Source organism: Salvelinus alpinus, chromosome 1 (assembly GCF_045679555.1).
Source record: "Salvelinus alpinus chromosome 1, SLU_Salpinus.1, whole genome shotgun sequence".
Classification (NCBI taxonomy): domain Eukaryota; kingdom Metazoa; phylum Chordata; class Actinopteri; order Salmoniformes; family Salmonidae; genus Salvelinus; species Salvelinus alpinus.
Window position 1 is genome coordinate 69,603,755 of NC_092086.1, and position 17,918 is coordinate 69,621,672.

The 17,918-nt window shown below is 44.3% G+C and overlaps 1 protein-coding gene across 1 annotated transcript in view; it reads right to left on the minus strand.

Annotated features, from left to right (window-relative positions):
* LOC139584170 (follistatin-related protein 4-like) overlaps positions 1 to 17,694 on the minus strand; it is a 222,720-nt gene extending 205,026 nt beyond the window's left edge. The window contains exons 1-2 of the mRNA XM_071415720.1: positions 17,477 to 17,694; positions 9,768 to 9,912 (exon numbers count right to left, since the gene is read on the minus strand). Coding sequence (XP_071271821.1) covers positions 9,768 to 9,911 — 144 coding nt within the window. The 5' untranslated portion in view covers position 9,912; positions 17,477 to 17,694. The remainder of the gene's footprint in view (positions 1 to 9,767; positions 9,913 to 17,476) is intronic.
* Between the last annotated feature and the right edge of the window lie 224 nt (positions 17,695 to 17,918).

The following is a 17,918-nucleotide window of genomic DNA, read 5'->3' on the forward strand; positions in this document are numbered from 1 at the left end:
CCATATTCCGGGGTATTTGGAAATAGCCACGTGACATTTTTTCAATACCGCCAATATCGTTGAAACCATTTCTTTGAATTTTCTATTTTACACATTTGAATATTTGTAGGTACTTTTAAAATAAATACTTGCAGTCAACTTGTGCAATGCGTTAGGGAGATAAAGGTTGAGTTCTTCATTTCACCTGTCATACAAGCTTCAGAATGAAAAATGAACAGTAGTCACCGTCACGTGGTGTTTGTTTACAAGCACACAACAATGAGAGACCGGAGCCTTGTGAGTCAGTCACTGTTGTGCAGCACTCGCCAGATGATCTAGCTAGTTACATTATGGAATTCACAACTACATGTTTGCCAGCTAGATATAATAGCTATTAAGTTAACTGTGTAAAATGTGCTAAATGCTCTGCAATTGGATTTGGTTAGCTAATTTAGTAGCTAGTTAGCCATCTAGCTACCTAAAGCGTTAGCTTCTTCCAAAATCAAGCTTCACTTACTAACAGCAGAGAATCCCCTCCTGGATCAAGAGCCATGCTGTCTAATATTTGTTTTGTGCATGCAGCAAACAGTGAGTAGCATTTTTTGTTACTTGTATAACTTTGTCTGTCCTACAAATAGTTTAGGTCAGAGACCGTATAAAACATTTGCAATCTGCTCATTAGCATTTTGTTAGCATTCTCTATGGAATTGTACATGTATTTGCTAGCATTGCTAACTTTCAGATTACAGAGGCCCAGTGGGGTTTAAAAATAGTACCCCTTGTGTTCAGTGCCGGTATTAGAGAATATCCCAGTATGGCACAAGGTCTGTATGAAGGAACAGTATGACAATCTGGATACCGTAGCATAGCCTACCTGTGTATTTTTCCTAGTGGCGCATACTGTGGTGGTGTTTTTGTCTTACAAAAATGTTATACTTGGCTATTATATTCTGTTCTGTTATGTAGAATACTGTGATCATTATGTGATCTCACAGACATTGATTCAGCTTTGATATAACTTTATTAAATGAGCACCATGACTGTTTGCCTGAGTAGCCTGTTCTCTGCACATAGAGAATACACATGCAGAACGTGATCCGCACATGAGCATAAGCTACGGGATGTGCAGTGGACTTTATTGCATCACGAAAAAAGTTGGATCCGCAGCCACTCCGTAAACTAAATAGTAAACTTTTTCTAATGTTCGCAAGTATGTCCACATTGTGTTTAAATGGAAGACCTACAAACAATGATTTGCATTAACAAGCAAAAATGCCTATTTGCATGATTTTATCTTACAGGTTCAGCAGTGTAGTTAGCTCTACTGGTGAGCAGGTGTTAGTAATGTGGATTGATGGTATAATGGCGCTGGAGGGGATGGCCACCATTTTACAGGCTCTTGCTCTTTTATGCGCTAATCCTACATTTTTTGGGACATAAAGTTTCGGCCAACATTTCATATGATCGGAAGTAGCTTTTTTCTGGACATCAAAACAGCGATTACTAACCTCGATTTGGATGAGGACTTCTATTTCAACAAATCGGAGGCGAAGGACATGCCTTTCCCAGACCAGACCCAAATCCCCATCAGTCAGAGGAAGCAAAGGCGGTGCTATAGGAGTGGATAAGTTGCCATTACCCTCCATTCTATTGGCGAACGTGCAATCACTGGAAAACAAACTGGATGAGCTCTGTTCAAGACTATCCTATCAACGGGACCTGATGAACTGTAATATCCTATGATTCACCGAGTTGTGGCTGAACAAAGACATGAAAAATATGAATGTAGATGAACCAGTCGCCTTGATGCCTTGACGCCAGCAAGTTGAGTGTACACCTTCGGAACGTGAACGTTCTCAGAAAGCTTTGAGGATCCGTAGCCTTGATGTCTCTCTGCTGTTGGTTTTGCGTAGAGCCTTTCTGCAGTCAATGACCAAAAGCACGCTCTTTGGCCTCGTGTGGACTGTTATTCATATTTTCAATATGTAATTACCTCAACCAAATCGAGATGGTTTGGGATGAATCGAACCGCAGAGTGAAGGAAAAGCAGCCAACAAGTGCTAAGCATGTGTCTGAAATCCTTCAAGACTGTTGGAAAAACATTCTAGGTGAAGCTGGTTGAGAGAATGCCAAGAGTGGGCAAAGCTGTCATCAAGGCAAAGGGTGGCTATTTGAAGAATCTGTTTAACACTCTTTTGGTTGAGACAAGTTGAGCCTCAGGGCCCTCTACCCACCACCACATGGCTCATGGCACACCCACAGCCTTGGATTGCAATTCTGGAGATTCGGAGGGTAAGATCTGCAATAACGAAGATCTCGTCCCATTGGTCTTGGCTGGCTGTGCCTTTGACTAAGAGAGTGCTCAATTGGCCTGGCACACCAGCAGTAGGGACATTGCATTCAAGCCAGTACTGATCGTGCCGCAGACATGTAGACCTTTCGAAATATAGAGGCGGTGAAGCTCTCCTTGTTCGCAGGGAGAGCAGTGGCGGTCATAGACGAGGCACTGGGGTTGAGGTGGCTAGCCAGTGATGGCTCAACCACCGGCGGTTTGCCATGGCCCATTTCCTCCATGCCAACAAAGTGCCTGGTTTGGAATTTGCTGGACAAAGGGTTTGTCCCAGTTACGTTTGGCTTACGCCACGCATGCTGGGAACGCTGGGAGGAGCTGTTTTCCCGGGATGGTGCGAGACCACGGGTGCGGGCCAGTCGATACCAAGTCTGGTCTCTGCCCATTTACAGACATCAATAAATCTGAATTGCGACTAATAGCCTAGCTAGTTGGCATGCTGCTAGCCGGAGAACGCACATGCTTTCTTTGTCTTGCGATGAACAAAGCATGTCTCTCGACCGTCGAGCTGTGAAGCTAGGGAGGTCAGTCTAGTTAAGACAGCCTGTGAGCGTGTTGTTCTAAACGCGAGAGGAGAGCGAACAATTCTACTCTTGAGGTAGAAAAGTTTGTTTGGTGTAGCTAGCCTTGTGGCAAGTTACACTGGTTAGCTAAGTCTTGCGGCGAGAAATAGCCCTTTGTGTGGTTAGCTAGCCTTGCAGCTATCTAGCCAAGTTAGCTAAAGCCTTTCGATCAGTACTCAGCACTATCGACAGGACCGGAGGTTCTACGTTCGGTAGTGTCAACCTCACAGTTCGCCTAAGAACCGCTTAGTAGGAAGACAGGAATCTAGTCGGGCTGAGGAGAGATTTTAGAGAACGCAGTCACTTCCGCAAGGAAGAGAGTCGACAATAACCAGTTGGTGGGCGAGTGGCTCCCTTTATTTAGGAGAGGGGCTCACCTCATTTGCCACTCGACCTGTCTGTCTAGAACAGAAACTGTGTGATTTGGATTTTTCGAGCTTGTGACCTACCCTAAGGTGTATCCCATATGCGACACCTCGAAACGAGCATTAGAAATAGAACCACGTTTCAAGAGTGCTCAGGTTCTGTATGTAATCTGTTGAGTCAATTTGATCTTGCTATTACACTGAACAAAAATATAAACCCGCCTCACCCAATGTGGTACGGATCTGTTATTTTTATTCCTTATAACTGGAACCTCCATCAGGAGCTAGCCAGCTACTAGTCTTTGTTATCCACGGCTAGCGGCCTTGGTTTCATGCATGTTACATCAGAAGCCTCCTCCCTAAATTTGTTTTATTCACTGCTTCAGCACACTCCGCCAACCCTGATGTCCTAGCTGAATCCTGGATTAGGAAGGCCACCAAAAATTAAGAAATTTCCATCCCCAACTACAACATTTTCCACCCAGATAGAACTGCCAAAGGGGGAGAAGTTGCAATCTACTGCAGAGATAGTCTGCAGAGTTCTGTCATGCTATCCAGGTCTGTGCCCAAACAGCTTCTACTTGTAAAAATCCAACTTTCCAGAAATAAGTCTCTCACTGTTGCCGCTTGTTATAGACCCCCCTCAGCCCGCAGCTGTGCCCTGGACACCATATGTGAATTGATTGTCCCCCATTTATCTTCAGCGTTTGTACTGTTCGGTGACCTAAACTGGGATATGCTTAACACCCCGGCCGTCCTACAATCTAAGATAGATGCCCTCAATCTCACACAAATTATCAATGAACCTACCAGGTACAACCCTAAATCCGTAAACACGGGCACCCTCAATAGATATCATTCTGACCAACATGCCCTCTAAATACACCTCTGCTGTCTTCAGCCAGGATCTCAGCGATCAGTGCCTCATTGCCTGTGTCCGTAATGGGTCCGCGGTCAAACGACCACCCCTCATCACTGTGAACTGCTCCCTAAAACACTTCAGCGACAGGCCTTTCTAACCGACCTGGCCCGGGTATCCTGGAAGGATATTGACCTCATCCCGTCAGTAGAGGATGCCTGGTTATTCTTCAAAAGTGCCTTCTTCGCCATTTTAAATAAGCATGCCCCTTTCAAAAAAAATTGAACTAAGAACAGATATAGCCCTTGGTTCACTCCAGACCTGACTGCCCTTGACCAGCACAAAAACATCCTGTGGCGTACTGCATTAGCTTCGAATATCCCCCGCGATATGCAACTTTTCAGGGAAGTTAGGAACCAGTATACACAGTCAGTTAGGAAAGCAAAGGTTAGCATTTTAAAACAGAAATTTGCATCCTGTAGCACAAATTCCAAAATGTTTTGGGACACTGTAAAGTCCATGGAGAATAAGAGCACCTCCTCCCAGCTGCCCACTGCACTGAGACCAGGAAACACTGTCACCACAGTGTCATAAATCTACAATAATCGAGAATTTCAATAAGCATTTTTCTACGGCTGGCCATGCTTTCCACCTGGCTACCCCTACCCCGGCCAACAGCTCTGCACCCCCCCCCCCGTAGCAACTTGCCCGAGCCCCCCCTCCGCTTCTCCTTCACCCAAATCCAGATAGCTGATGTTCTAAAAGAGCTGCAAAATCTGGGCCCCTACAAATCAGCAGGGCTAGACAATCTGGAACCTCTCTTTCTAAAATGATCCCCCGCAATTTTTGCAACCCCTATTACTAGCCTGTTCAACCTTTCTTTCGTATCGTCTGAGATCCTTAAAGATTGGAAAGCTGCCGCGGTCACCCCCCTCTTCAAAGGGGGAGACACTCTAGACCCAAACTGTTACAGACCTATATCTATCCTGCCCTGCCTTTCTAAAGTCTTCGAAAGCCAAGTTAACAAACAGATAACCAACCATTTCGAATCCCCCAGTATCTTCTCCGCTATGCAATCTGGTTTCCAAGCTGGTCATGGGTGCGCTTCAGGCACGCTCAAGGTAATAAACAATATCATAACCACCATCGATAAAAGACATTACTGTGCAGCCGTCTTCATCGACCGGGCCAAGGCTTTTGACTCTGTCAATCACCATATTCTTATCGGCAGACTCAACAGCCTTGGTTTTTCAACTGACTGGCTCACCTGGTTCACCAACTACTTCTCAGATAGAGTTCAGTGTGTCAGATTTCAGTGTGTCAAACAAGTCAGTATCTGGTGTGACCGGGCATTTGCCTCATGCAGCTCGACACATCTCCTTCGCATAGAATTGACTGTTGATTGTGGCCTGTGGAATATTGTCCCATTTCTCTTCAATGGCTGTGCGAAGTTGCTGGATATTGGCGGGAACTGAAACATGCTGTCATACACGTCGATCCAGAGCATCCCAAACATGGGATGGGTGACATGTCTGGTGAGTATTCAGGCCATGGAAGAAATGGAACATTTTCACCTTCCAGAAATTGTTTACAGATCCTTGCAACATGGGGCTGTGCATTATCATGCTGAAACATGAGGTGATGGCAGCGGATGAATGGCACCACAATGGGCCTCAGGATGTCGTCATGATATCTCTGTTAATTCAATTTGCCATCAATAAAATGCACTTGTTTTTGGTGTCTGTAGCTTATGCCTGCCCATACCCTAACCCCACCACCAACATGGGGCACTCTGTTCACAACGGTGACATCTGCAAAGCGCTCACCCACATAACGCCATCTGCCAGGTACAGTTGAAACCGTGATTCATCCATGAAGAGCACACTTCTCCAGCGTGCCAGTGGTTATCGAAGGTGAGCTTTTGCCCACTGAAATCTGTTACAATGCCAAACTGCTGTCAGGTCAAGACCCTGGTGAGGACGATGAGCACTCAGATGAGCTTCCCTGAGACGGTTTCTGACAGATTGTGCAGAAATTCTTTGGTTGTGCAAACCCACAGTTTCATCAGCTGTCTGGTTGGTTGGTCTTCGACGATACCGTAGGTGAAAAAGCCAGATGTGGAGGTCCTGTACTAGGGTGGTTGCACGTGATCTGCGGTTGTGAGGACGGTTGGACGTTCAGCCAAATTCTATAAAACAGCGTTGGAGGCGGCTTAGGGTACAGAAATTAACATTAAATTCTCTTGCAACAGCTACTGACAGGAGTATAAAATCGAGCACGCAGCCATGACAAACATTGTCAGCAGATGGGCCTTACTGAAGAGCTCAGTGACTTTCAACGTAGCACCATCATAGGATGCCACCTTTCCAACAAGTCAGTTCGCCAAATTTCTGCCCTGCTAGAACTGCCCCAGTCAACTGTAAATGCTGTTATTATGAAGTGGAAATGTCTAGGAGCAACATCGGCTCAGTCGCGAAGTAATAAGACACACAAGCCCACAGAACAGGACCACCGAGTGCTGAAGTGTGCTGCATGTAAAAATCCTCTGTCCTCGGTTGCAACACTCACTACTGAGTTCCAAACGGCCTTTGGAAGCAACGTCAGCACAAGAACTGTTTGTCTGGAGCTTCATTAAATGGGTTTCCATTGCCGAGCAGCCACACACAAGCCTAAGATCACATGCGCAATGCCAAACGTTGGCTGGAGAGCCACCATTGGACTCTGGAGCAGTGGAAATGCATTCTCTGGAGTGATGAATCACGCTTCACCACCTGGCTATCCGACGGACAAATCTGGGTTTGGCGGATGTCAGGAGAATGTTACCTGCCCTAATGCATAGTGCCAACTGTAAAGTTTGGTGGAGGAGGAATAATGGTCTGGGGCTGTTTTTCATGGTTAGGGCTCGGCCCCTTAGTTCCAGTGAAGGGACATCTTAAAGCTACAGCATACAATGACATTCTAAACAATTCTGTGCTTCCAACTTTGTGGCAACAGTTTTGGGAAGGCCCTTTCCTGTTTCAGCATGCCCTTTCCTGTTTCAGCATGAAAAGAGTGGAGGCTGTTATATCATCAAAGGGGTGACCAACTCCATATTAATCCCCATGATTTTGGAATGAGATGTTCGACGAGCGGGTGTCCACATACTTTTGGTCATGTAGTGTATATTGGCCTCTTCTGTATGGTATGTATGTCTGAGAAGCAACAAAGTGCATATCGTCATCTGTAAGTACTCCATGCAGATACCACTGGGGATGTCAAAATAGAGATGTCTTAGTGAATTCCCTGTAGGTCTCATGGCTTGATGTCTTGACTATAAGCTTGAGTGGGTTAAAAAAACGAGTTACACTGTAGACTGCATCTGTATCATGCTAATCTCAAACATCACTGTTTCCCAAATTCACCCTCTCTCTTATCCGTCCTAATCTTTCCCGTGTTCCCTAAATACGTCTCAATCATATTTCCTTTTTTCCCATACTCTCCTCAGTCTTATTGTTTATTCTCGTCCCCCTCTCTGCGGAGCGAATCATGATTATAATCCAAAAGGTAAAATTTGAATTTGATTCTGAGATATGGCTTTGTGAGCTGCGAGGCTGTTATGTGAGGTCACATGAGAGAGAGGGCAGCTGATGCCTTATGGCTGACCTTACCAGAGCCAGGTGGCCTGATGGCCTAGCATGGTGGCTCTTCTCCAGTCGCCCCAGGTGCTGTGACTGCACCAGGACAATGTAGGCTCTGCCTGGGATTTGTCAGCTCATTATTTACCCAACAATTACCTAAAGACGGCCCTAAGGAAACTGTACATCTATCTCTATCTCAGTCTTTCAAGTTTAATTTCAGGACTGCCAGTCAGAGTTGTTTCATATGTTTGCTTACATTTAGCATCGTTTCTGGTGTATGCTGGCCGGGGAGGCTTCATTTTATTCACTTTTTCATTCCTGAATGCTCCTGCTCTGTTGCATATTGATGCAGTCCGATCCACCACCACCATCACCCCAGGGATGACTTTAAACTCCTATGCCAATTGCCCGCTTTTGAGTTCCCATTTCCTGGGATAGATGGGGATGCCAGGGAATGTGTTGTCTGCATTGAGGGATATAAGAGGACAGAACAGAACCGCCTGAGCGGTGACATTCCTCTGCTGGCTTCCAACTTGGCACGGTGGCACCCCACAGGCCAGCCAGGCCAACTGCAAGAGCAGACTAGGGGAGGTGCAGCATGCTTATTTTCACAAAGAATTGGGAGACAGGTGGGGGGTGGGGGGGTGGACAACACAATGTTTCCTAGATGCTCTGTGGGACAATTGATTCTGGGTTTTGGGGGAGGTAGGGCTTGTAATGATTTCACCTGTGTGATTAATGTGCAAATCTACAATAGAACTTCACACATCTCTACCAATAGCTCTGTTCATGCATCACAACCAGACATTGTCACTTCTCCTTTATGGGTTTTAGGGCTGGCTCATAGATATAATGTAAACCCATACCAAGGAAGTGATTGTCAGGCAAATGTGTGTACATGCAAAATATTCTGAACTACATTTGAAAGAGACAAATGATAGCATGACAAAAGAGAGTCCTCCTGAATGTTTGTGCTGGGTAATTGATTAACACACTCTCTGCAGCCAACTGAGCCTCCTCTCCTCGGTGGAGAGAGAGAGACAGGTAAGATGTATGACGCCTGTGATTGCAAGGTAACTAAGCAATCCTCTGTCAAGACCACCTGCAGTACCACATAAGGAGACAAACACTCAAATGCCCATGTTGAACAGGGAGAGTATTTCAATTCAATTACACAACAATTGTGCTATGTACAGGTAACTGCCAAAATAATGGAAGCACTTCAGTAAATGAGGGACACAAAGTATATTGAAAGCAGGTTCTTCCACACAGGTGTGGATCCTGAGTTAATTAAGCAATTAACCTCCCATCATGCTTAGGGGTCATTTATAAAAATGCTGGGAAGGCCATTATATTGGCTACCATGGCTATGCCCCCATAGGATGACAATACCCCATCCACAGGGCACGAGTGGTCACTGAATAGTTTGATGAGCATGAAAACGATGTAAACCATATGCCATGGCCGTCTCAGTTACCAGATCTCAACCCAATTGAACACTTATGGGAGATTCTGGAGTGGTGCCTGAGACAACGTCTTCCACCACCGTTACCCAACTCCAAGTCATGGAATGTCTTGTGGAAGAATGGCGTTGCATCGCTCCAATAGAGTTCCAGACACTTGTAGAATCTATGCCAAGGTGCATTGCAGCTGTTCTGGCGGCTCTGGAAGTTCGTCGTGGCCCAACGCCCTATTAAGACTTTATGTTGATGTTTCCTATATTTAAGCAGTTACCTGTATATATTTATATAAGCTTTATTATGCAAAGCATACAATACTTTCTGGGGAGCTGGGGTGAAAGAGAGAGGAAGAGGAGGAGAGTCAGACAGATGCAAGGATAAAGGGGCTTCTAAAGACAGGCAGAGAGAAGAGTAACAGACACAGACAGAGAGATTTATTCAGAGGGACAGGCAGACAGAGCGTGGTTGAGGGTGATAGAGAGGTTAGAAAGAGACAGACAGAGAAAGAGGGTGACAGAGAGAGTGACGGAAAGAGACAGGGATACACAGAGAGTGACGCATACGGTATGTTTACCCTTGTCTGTGGTCCCTGGGAGGTGTTCTCTGCTGTGTTTGCTGTGTCCATGCTCCTGCTCCCTTCAGCCAGCCAGCAGACAGAGGCAAAGGTTCCAAGCAGGACAGGAAGTGCCCAAACACACAGCCAACCCATCAGTTTCATCCTGTCAGGAAAAAGAGCATGACAACAAATGTCACACCGTCGCACCTGACTGACTACTGCCCCTCACACACAGCATAGAACAGTGCAGCAATTTACAGCACAGCACAGTACAGTACAGAAAGGGGACAGTATAGCGATGTACAGTGCAGTACACCATAGCACAGTACAGCAGTATAGCACAGTACAGCAGTAGAGCACAGTATAGCAGTATAGCGCAGTACAGCAGTATAGCGCAGTACAGCAGTATACCGCAGTACAGCAGTATAGCACAATACAGCAGTATAGTGCAGTACAGCAGTATAGCGCAGTACAGCAGTATAGCACAGTACAGCAATATAGCGCAGTACAACAGTATAGCACAGTACAGCAGTATAGCGCAGTACAACAGTACAGAGCAGGTCCCTCTTTCACGGGCTGATAACTTAGAATCGCATCAACTCATTAATCTGGATAAAAGGCACTAACTCAGAGCTCAGAGGAGCCCTCTGCTTAATTGGCTGGTAATGTGACTCTCCATACAGTCATATTCCTGTGGAAAAAAAGATCTAGTTGCTTTGAGTGTTTTGAGAGTGTTTTTCTCTGTGGTAGCTGGATGGTTGAGCAAAGTGTATTCATTCAGGGTGATACAGGGTTGCATTGTAGAGTGACTCATCAATGTGTGGGCAGTTCCTGTATAAACAGTGTTTCCTGCAACCATAGGCCTATAATGTGTAAACACATTGAGGCTGTAGAGCGTGGACAGACTCCAGCGTTGATGGGTTCTGGGAGAGGAGAGGAGAGGAGAGCTTGCCCTTGTGAAATGAATCAACAAAAGAGATCTGCCAGTCAGTTTGTTAATGTGCTGCTGCACTGACATCAGCTCCCCCAGAGATGATTGTAAAATGAAGAAGTCATTCATCACGAGAACAAACTTTGGGGGAAAGTAATTATTCAAGCAGCATTGTTTAGAATACCTCAAAATGCTTAAAAGCATATACAAGTTATTGATGTTTGGCAAAACAACATTTCAACAAGTATTTGTACGCTTGACTTGGATTAGGGTAAGATACAAACAAGAGTCAAAGTCCTTGACGCCTCCAGTTTACGACTCACTTCTCATTGTTAGAAACGTAGCATGGCTGTAAACCTTGCACAGGCATTGCCATCATGTTGTATTTAGCGTGTACCTCCAGTACATTCAGTGTCGGTGGGTCCCTCCTCATTGCAAAACAGCCACTAGCCTACCTCTACCTCTGCCTCTGCTGCTGCCTGCTCTGTTTTTATGTGTCCTGGTGAATATCTCCCCTGACAACAGTACGGACATGCTTCCTATGAGGGCTTCCTATGAGGGCTTCCTATGAGGGCTTCCTATGAGGGCTTCCTGTGAGGGCTTCCTATGAGGGCTTCCTATGAGGGCTTCCTATGAGGGCTTCCTATGAGGGCTTCCTATGAGGGCTTCCTGTGAGGGCTTCCTGTGAGGGCTTCCTGTGAGGGCTTCCTATGAGGGCTTCCTATGAGTGCTTCCTGTGCCAACTGATCCTGTCCACAGGCGGCAGATCATCTGCTACATTCATAGGCTCCTGTCATCATCACTTCCTATTTCTTACCGCCGGACGGCCGCCTCACGAGCTCACGTGTAGCTACAGTGGTCAGAGCCACCAACCAAGCAACAGAACATATGCAGACAAATCAGGCAGTCTTAAGCAGTGCCGCAGCACTCTGGCATAATTATAAATGGCAATGGCCTGTTGCAACAGTTAGTCTTCTTTCAGCGCCTTCCACCCTGCAAAGCACTTAAACAGGGGGAGGTCCAAAGAGAAAAATAGCATCTGTGACCATAGTGGTGTATGTCTGCTGCCCCAATGCAAGCGAGAAGGGCTTTTTTTGTAATAAAAACCCAGAGGCTAGCGGAGGAGAAATATTGCCAGTCTGACGCTGCAGCAGCTTCAGAAAGCACCTTTAATGAAAGATGTCTTTATAGCACAGAGCAGGGCCACCAAGGGGATTGCCTCCCTGTCTTGTTTTTAGAATGCTTGGATGGCTTGTACATTTGCTTTGTGTTTCTGTGGGTCACAGCAGCAGATACATGGGGAGAGCTGGGGAATCAAACTGCCCGTCAACAGGAGGCACGGGGGGGAACTCATTTTTTTACCCTCTATTGTACTGACACCGGCTTAACAGAATAAATTCTTCGACAAAATGTTATATGACAAATCAACATGATAAATCTCCACCATTTTGAAGTGTATCTAAGGTGGACGTATACAGCCTGTGGTGCACCAGGGAGATAAGGTTATAAACGGCTATTTAAACTAATGTAAAGGTTTAATATGCCAGTCACCTAAAACAGAGACTGACAGCAAACTGCCTCCACTAGCCTCTGAGTTTTTTGTGTTCATAACAAAACCCTTTGATATTGCCAACCAACTTTTTTTTGACAAGATTAGCAATCTTAGGCATGACATGCAAACAACAAACACAGAGCTTTGATAGTTATGCATATTGGACCAAATAATGAAAGACAAGCACTATAGTTTTGAGTTCCGGCAAAATGTTGGTGTGGAAGAGGTGATTTATTTATTTTATTTTTTGCTATCTATAAATAAGTACCAGCCACCTGATACTGACAACCTGGATGGTAAATTGCTGAGGTTGGTAGCGGAATACATTGCGACTCCTGTTTGCCACATCTTAAATTTAAGCCGAGAAGACGGTGTGTGTCCTCAGGCCTGGAGGGAGGCAAAGGTCATTCCGCTGTGCAAGAATAGCAAAGCACCCATTAATGGTTTAAACAGCCGACCAATCAGCCTGTTACCAGTGCTCAGCAAACTTTTTGTCTGTAAAATGTCATTTTACAGAAAACAAATTGGAAATGGACTTTCAGCATGCTTATAGGGAAGGGCGCTCAATATGCTCGGCACTGACACAAATTATTGATAATTGGCTGAAAGAAATTCATAATACGAATATTATGGGAGCTTTTTTGCTTGACTTCAGAGCATCTTTTGATATCACTTAAACAATGTAGGTGATATGGATATACATCCTCTGCCTTATCATGGATTGAGAGTCATCTAATAGAACACAGAGGGTTTTCTTTAATGGAAGCCTCGCTAACGCAAATTCGGTTGAGTGTGGTGTACCGCAGAGCAGCCCGCTTGGGACATTATTGTTTTCTGTTTTTATGAATGACCTACCACTGACCTTAAATAAAGCCTGTGTGTCTATGTACGCTGACGAGTCATCAGTATACGCGTCGGCTATGACAGTAAAATAATTAACTGACACCCTTAACATAGAGCTCCAGTCAGTTTTAGAATGTGTAACTAGGAATAGGCTGGTGTTAAATATCTCAAAAACTAAACCTCATCTAGATCTATTACTGAATTATGTGGCAATTGAGCAAGATGAGGAGAATAAACTGCTGTGTATAACCCTAGAAAGCAAGCTGTTGTGGTCAAAACATATAGACTCAATGAGGGCTAAAATGAGAAGAGGTCTGTCCATCATAAGGTGTTGCTCTGCTTTCTTGACATCTCCTACAGGCCCTAGTTGTGTGGTCAGGTGAGGCAAGGAAGTACATAGGCAAATTGCAGTTGGTCCGGAACACAGCAGCACATATTGTGCTTAGATGCACACGGAGGGCTCCAAATTGAGGAGAGATTGACTGCATTACTAATGTTGAAGGTACCGAACTGTTCAAGCAGTTGGCACACAGTTCGGACACTCATCGGTACCACACAAGACATGCAACCAGAGGTCTCTTCACAGTCCTTAGGTCCAGAACAGAGGCTGGGAAATGCATAGTGCTAAATAGAGCCATGACTTCATGGAACTATCTGCCACCCCAGGTAACTCAAGCTAGTAATAAAACCAGATAAAGGGCTGTGCCTGGTATATTGGCCATATATCACAAACCCAGAGGTGCCTTATTGCTATTATAAACTGGGTACCAACGTAATTAAATATTTTGTCATCCGGTCTATACGGTCTGATATACCATGGCTGTCAGCCAATAGGCATTCAGGGCTCGAACCACCCGAATCATTTGGTGGGTGCTTATATTTGTCCTATGTGTTTTTTGCATATCCCAACTCCCCCTGAGACACCCTCGGAGAGTGGGGTGTCTCAACCATTATCAACGGTAACCCTGTAGCAATTAAAGTTAAGTTCCTTGCTCAAGGGCACATCTACACATTTTTCCACCTTGTCGGCTTGGGGATTCACACCAGCGACCTTTCAGTTACTGGCCCAATGCTCTTACCGCTAGGCTGACTGCCTCCCTAACGGAGACTTCTCTCTGCCAGATCCCCTATGACTGTATGGCGACAGGATTGAAACAACAGCTCTCAAAGTTGTATTGTTTAATTACTCAACATGCTGACTGAGAGAACATTTACAACAACACAAAAACTCATCACAGTTTTGAATGGATAAAACTCTTACCCAACACTAAAAGTCTGGTGAGAATATGTTTGCAAATTCTCCAAGTAACTCCATTTTCACATCTAACAGCACACAGATAACGACTAACGACACACTTGCTTTCCAACACAATTTGAGAGTTTCAATAGGAACTAGGATCCTCAGAAGCTAGCGAATAGCCTTTCTGGGAGACCTCACTGTTAATTATTGTCTGCTACTTTCTCTTCTCCCCGCTCCATCTCTATAGAAAAGAGTCTCGGAGATCTACGGCCCAGTAAATAAGAAGACACAGCTTAATACCATAGAAGACACCTGTCCTCTCTGCTGAAATTGCCATTCCTTTTGACAAGATTCTGGGACCAGGTCTGTAGCCTAAGGGTGTTAAAGCTCACATAAACCTTGTCAGCTAGTGGGAGACACACACCGTGACTTGTTAATGCCAGAGAAGAAGAAAAAACAAAGAAGTAGATGAAAGGATATATTTCGGGCGTAAAGCAATAGCATACTACCGGGTGGTCTTGTCTTGCAGATCAAGTAGTGATCGTCTGAGAGTCGGATGACATTCTGATATCCTGATATGCCAGCGAAACTGGCATAGGAGACGTATGTCCCTCTCTCTAATACATAGATATTGAAGCAACCCATCACAACTCCCTTACTCAGCTCTCCTCAGTAGTAGGCTGATTCTGTGATTCAGAATCTAAACAGTATAGGCGATGCACTGAGCTCAAGCCATTGGCTCTAAATGTGATACAGCAGAAAAGATCATTCCAAAAGTTCAACGAAAGTGATCAGAATTTCAAGTGAATAACCAGCCATTCACCATACATTGGACGTGTGCGCTTAGGGATTTATGAGTAATATTGGTCTCTGTTCTGTTCGGTGTCTTACTTATTAAATCCATAAAGTAATAAGAGTTAAGACACTACAGTCTCATTATGTTATAGCTTTCAATACAATGTCATACAGTAGCTAAGACATTAACGTATTAAATAATTGTTAATAATGGCATTTCATAAGTTAAGTAAACAAGTCATGGTAGTTCTGCTAGTGCAGCGGTGGCCCGTGAGTCATGCTCAATTATTACTCACAGGTTTCTATATCGGTGCGTGAGTCAATATATTAGTAATATGAATGCATAATAGAAACACATTTATTGCACATTAGCCAGGATCAAAGTGACTTGAATTATACATCAAGCACATATTTATGTTTAGCACTTGAGCCTTAATTAAATATGTTCCACTTTGTAAATTAAATTATTCAGGTCAATTGTTTTTTGCTATAATTTTACTTTTCAACTGAGAGACAGTAGCACTAACCTAAATCTATTGGATAATGACATTGATTGCATATTGATATTATCATGCTGATTACAATGTAAATCCGTTTCAGCTCCAGCAGAATAGCAATTGCAAATAGCAAAGATAAGTGCCGCTACATTTGCATTCAAAAGGTACTCTCACTAATTGTGTGTAAAATTGTGTAAATCTGTCAAAGTGCTAGCCACAACAGGGTACTACAGGAGCAGCGAACAGAAACAATGACTTTGTCAAAACAAATCCTAAAAATAATTGCAACTCTAAACCGTAACATCCACTCCCCATTTCAGCTTCTCAACATGCTACCAACCATGATCAATGAGAGAGCAGCAACCCTACTATTGCTATTTCTAATCAAAGGCCCCCACTCCCTCTGCAGAACTTTAACACAAATATAATGGCCCACGTATTCCCCACTGGGATAAGATAAGTCCTTTGTGGAAATCAGGGAGATAAAAGTATCTCTATGGAGTAAATGCCTGAAAACAAACTTAGCTTCAACCCCAAACCATAGTGTTGGAGGAGAGGAATGAGTCACCATATCATATTTTCCATAGAACTGCAAAGGCAATAATCTGTGGGACACGGAACAGTAATGTTTCTCAGTTAATAAGGTATTGAACAGGAATAGGTTTTCAGCTGAAACAAACGTCCGCGAGTCACCTAGTAGTGCAGTTAAAGTTGTTCTATAGACTATGGATGATGAGAATAAAGATAAAAGTATGGTTAAAAAATATATGCTAAACCATAGCCATCATCCCCCTTGCACGTTTTCTTCCCACGGCTTATGCATTGACTGAAAGAAGCCCATAGGAGTGAACGGACTTATTTCAGCACCACGGACAGCTCTATTGTTAACGCCATAAAGTGCGCAAAAGTCATTCCTACACACCATACACGCTGGTGCACACCGTTTTCTCACAGCTACCCAACTTCTCGCACAAGCTACTGGGTAACTGTAAAATGACAATGGTTTTGGATAGTGTACAGAATGTATGGCCACATGGATTTGACGCTGCCTCGGGACACCTTTAAAAGTAAGACCCAGTGCTATCGTCTCTTGTTACGTTTTCCCTGTACAATCATTTTACTATAGGCCTACATGTTTCATGAGGCACCTCACGTTTAACACAAATACATTAGGGCTGAAGACTGTTTCAGGAGAGTACCTCGTGCCCTGCCAAGGAGTCACACTATAGGGATCGAGGATGCCTAAAGGTGGCTGATGTAATTTGACTAGTACTATGCGGGGCACATCCAGAGCATCCCAACAGAATTCAGTGACAGAGGAAAAGGTGCTAGTAACCTTTCCCGTCCGGGAATATATTTCTGTTATACGGTGTCAAGGTATATAAGATATGTCTCGATAGGCTACATTAACTAATACATCCTTAAGAAAGCCCCTGGAGTACGACATACTATAAGAATATAGCTTGGTAACATATAGCCTAGTCAACCTAAAACTAACGTATTATTAACCTTAAAAGCTGCGGTGTCGGGGAAGAATAGTCTACCTCAACATGTATAAGTGTATAGTAGGCTACCATTACTGTAATTGACATCACACCGATGTGTTGATACTTAAAATGGTTTAAACCTAATTTTACGACAGTACATTTTGGAGTAGCCTGTACTGCATAATGAATGCATTTTGTTTTCTTCAATTATTCAGAAAACTGATTACAATTTCCAGTCGCATTTGTCTTCATTCATTAGTACTCTTACTCAATTACCCGCATATATTACAAAACGCCCAGATAAAATGCAACCTACAATGCATCACTAAACAACTAAAAAGTATTGTCCATTTCTTCCCTTCAAGCACAATTGCCTACTTACCAGTCGTATTCCACTAGTGATGAAAAAAAAATATGCCGGCAAATATACCACCACAGGTGTATGATTCAGTTTAGGTGTCCAAACACTTTCTTAGTTCCAGCCTCCGACGGGTTGCAGATTCGTCTCGTGTGCGACGGGCTTTATTGAATTAGGCTCGCGAATAAGCATGCGTTGGATGTTCCCACTTCTAGCAGCGGCGCTCCATTCTCCAAGCTCTGAGTGGCTCTCACTACTGGCTTGCCCTATTTCAACGGCTTCAGTCTACACTTCTTTTGACGTCACTAGCTGCATACAAATATCTGCAGATTCTGCGCCATGAGCGACACCTGTGCCCACGTTTACGTGGCATGTTTGACCTGTGAACCTTGACCAGGCAGGTAGCCACCGAAATTGAACATGGTTGTTACCTAAATTAGGCAGGATTATTCGCCAAGGGATGATG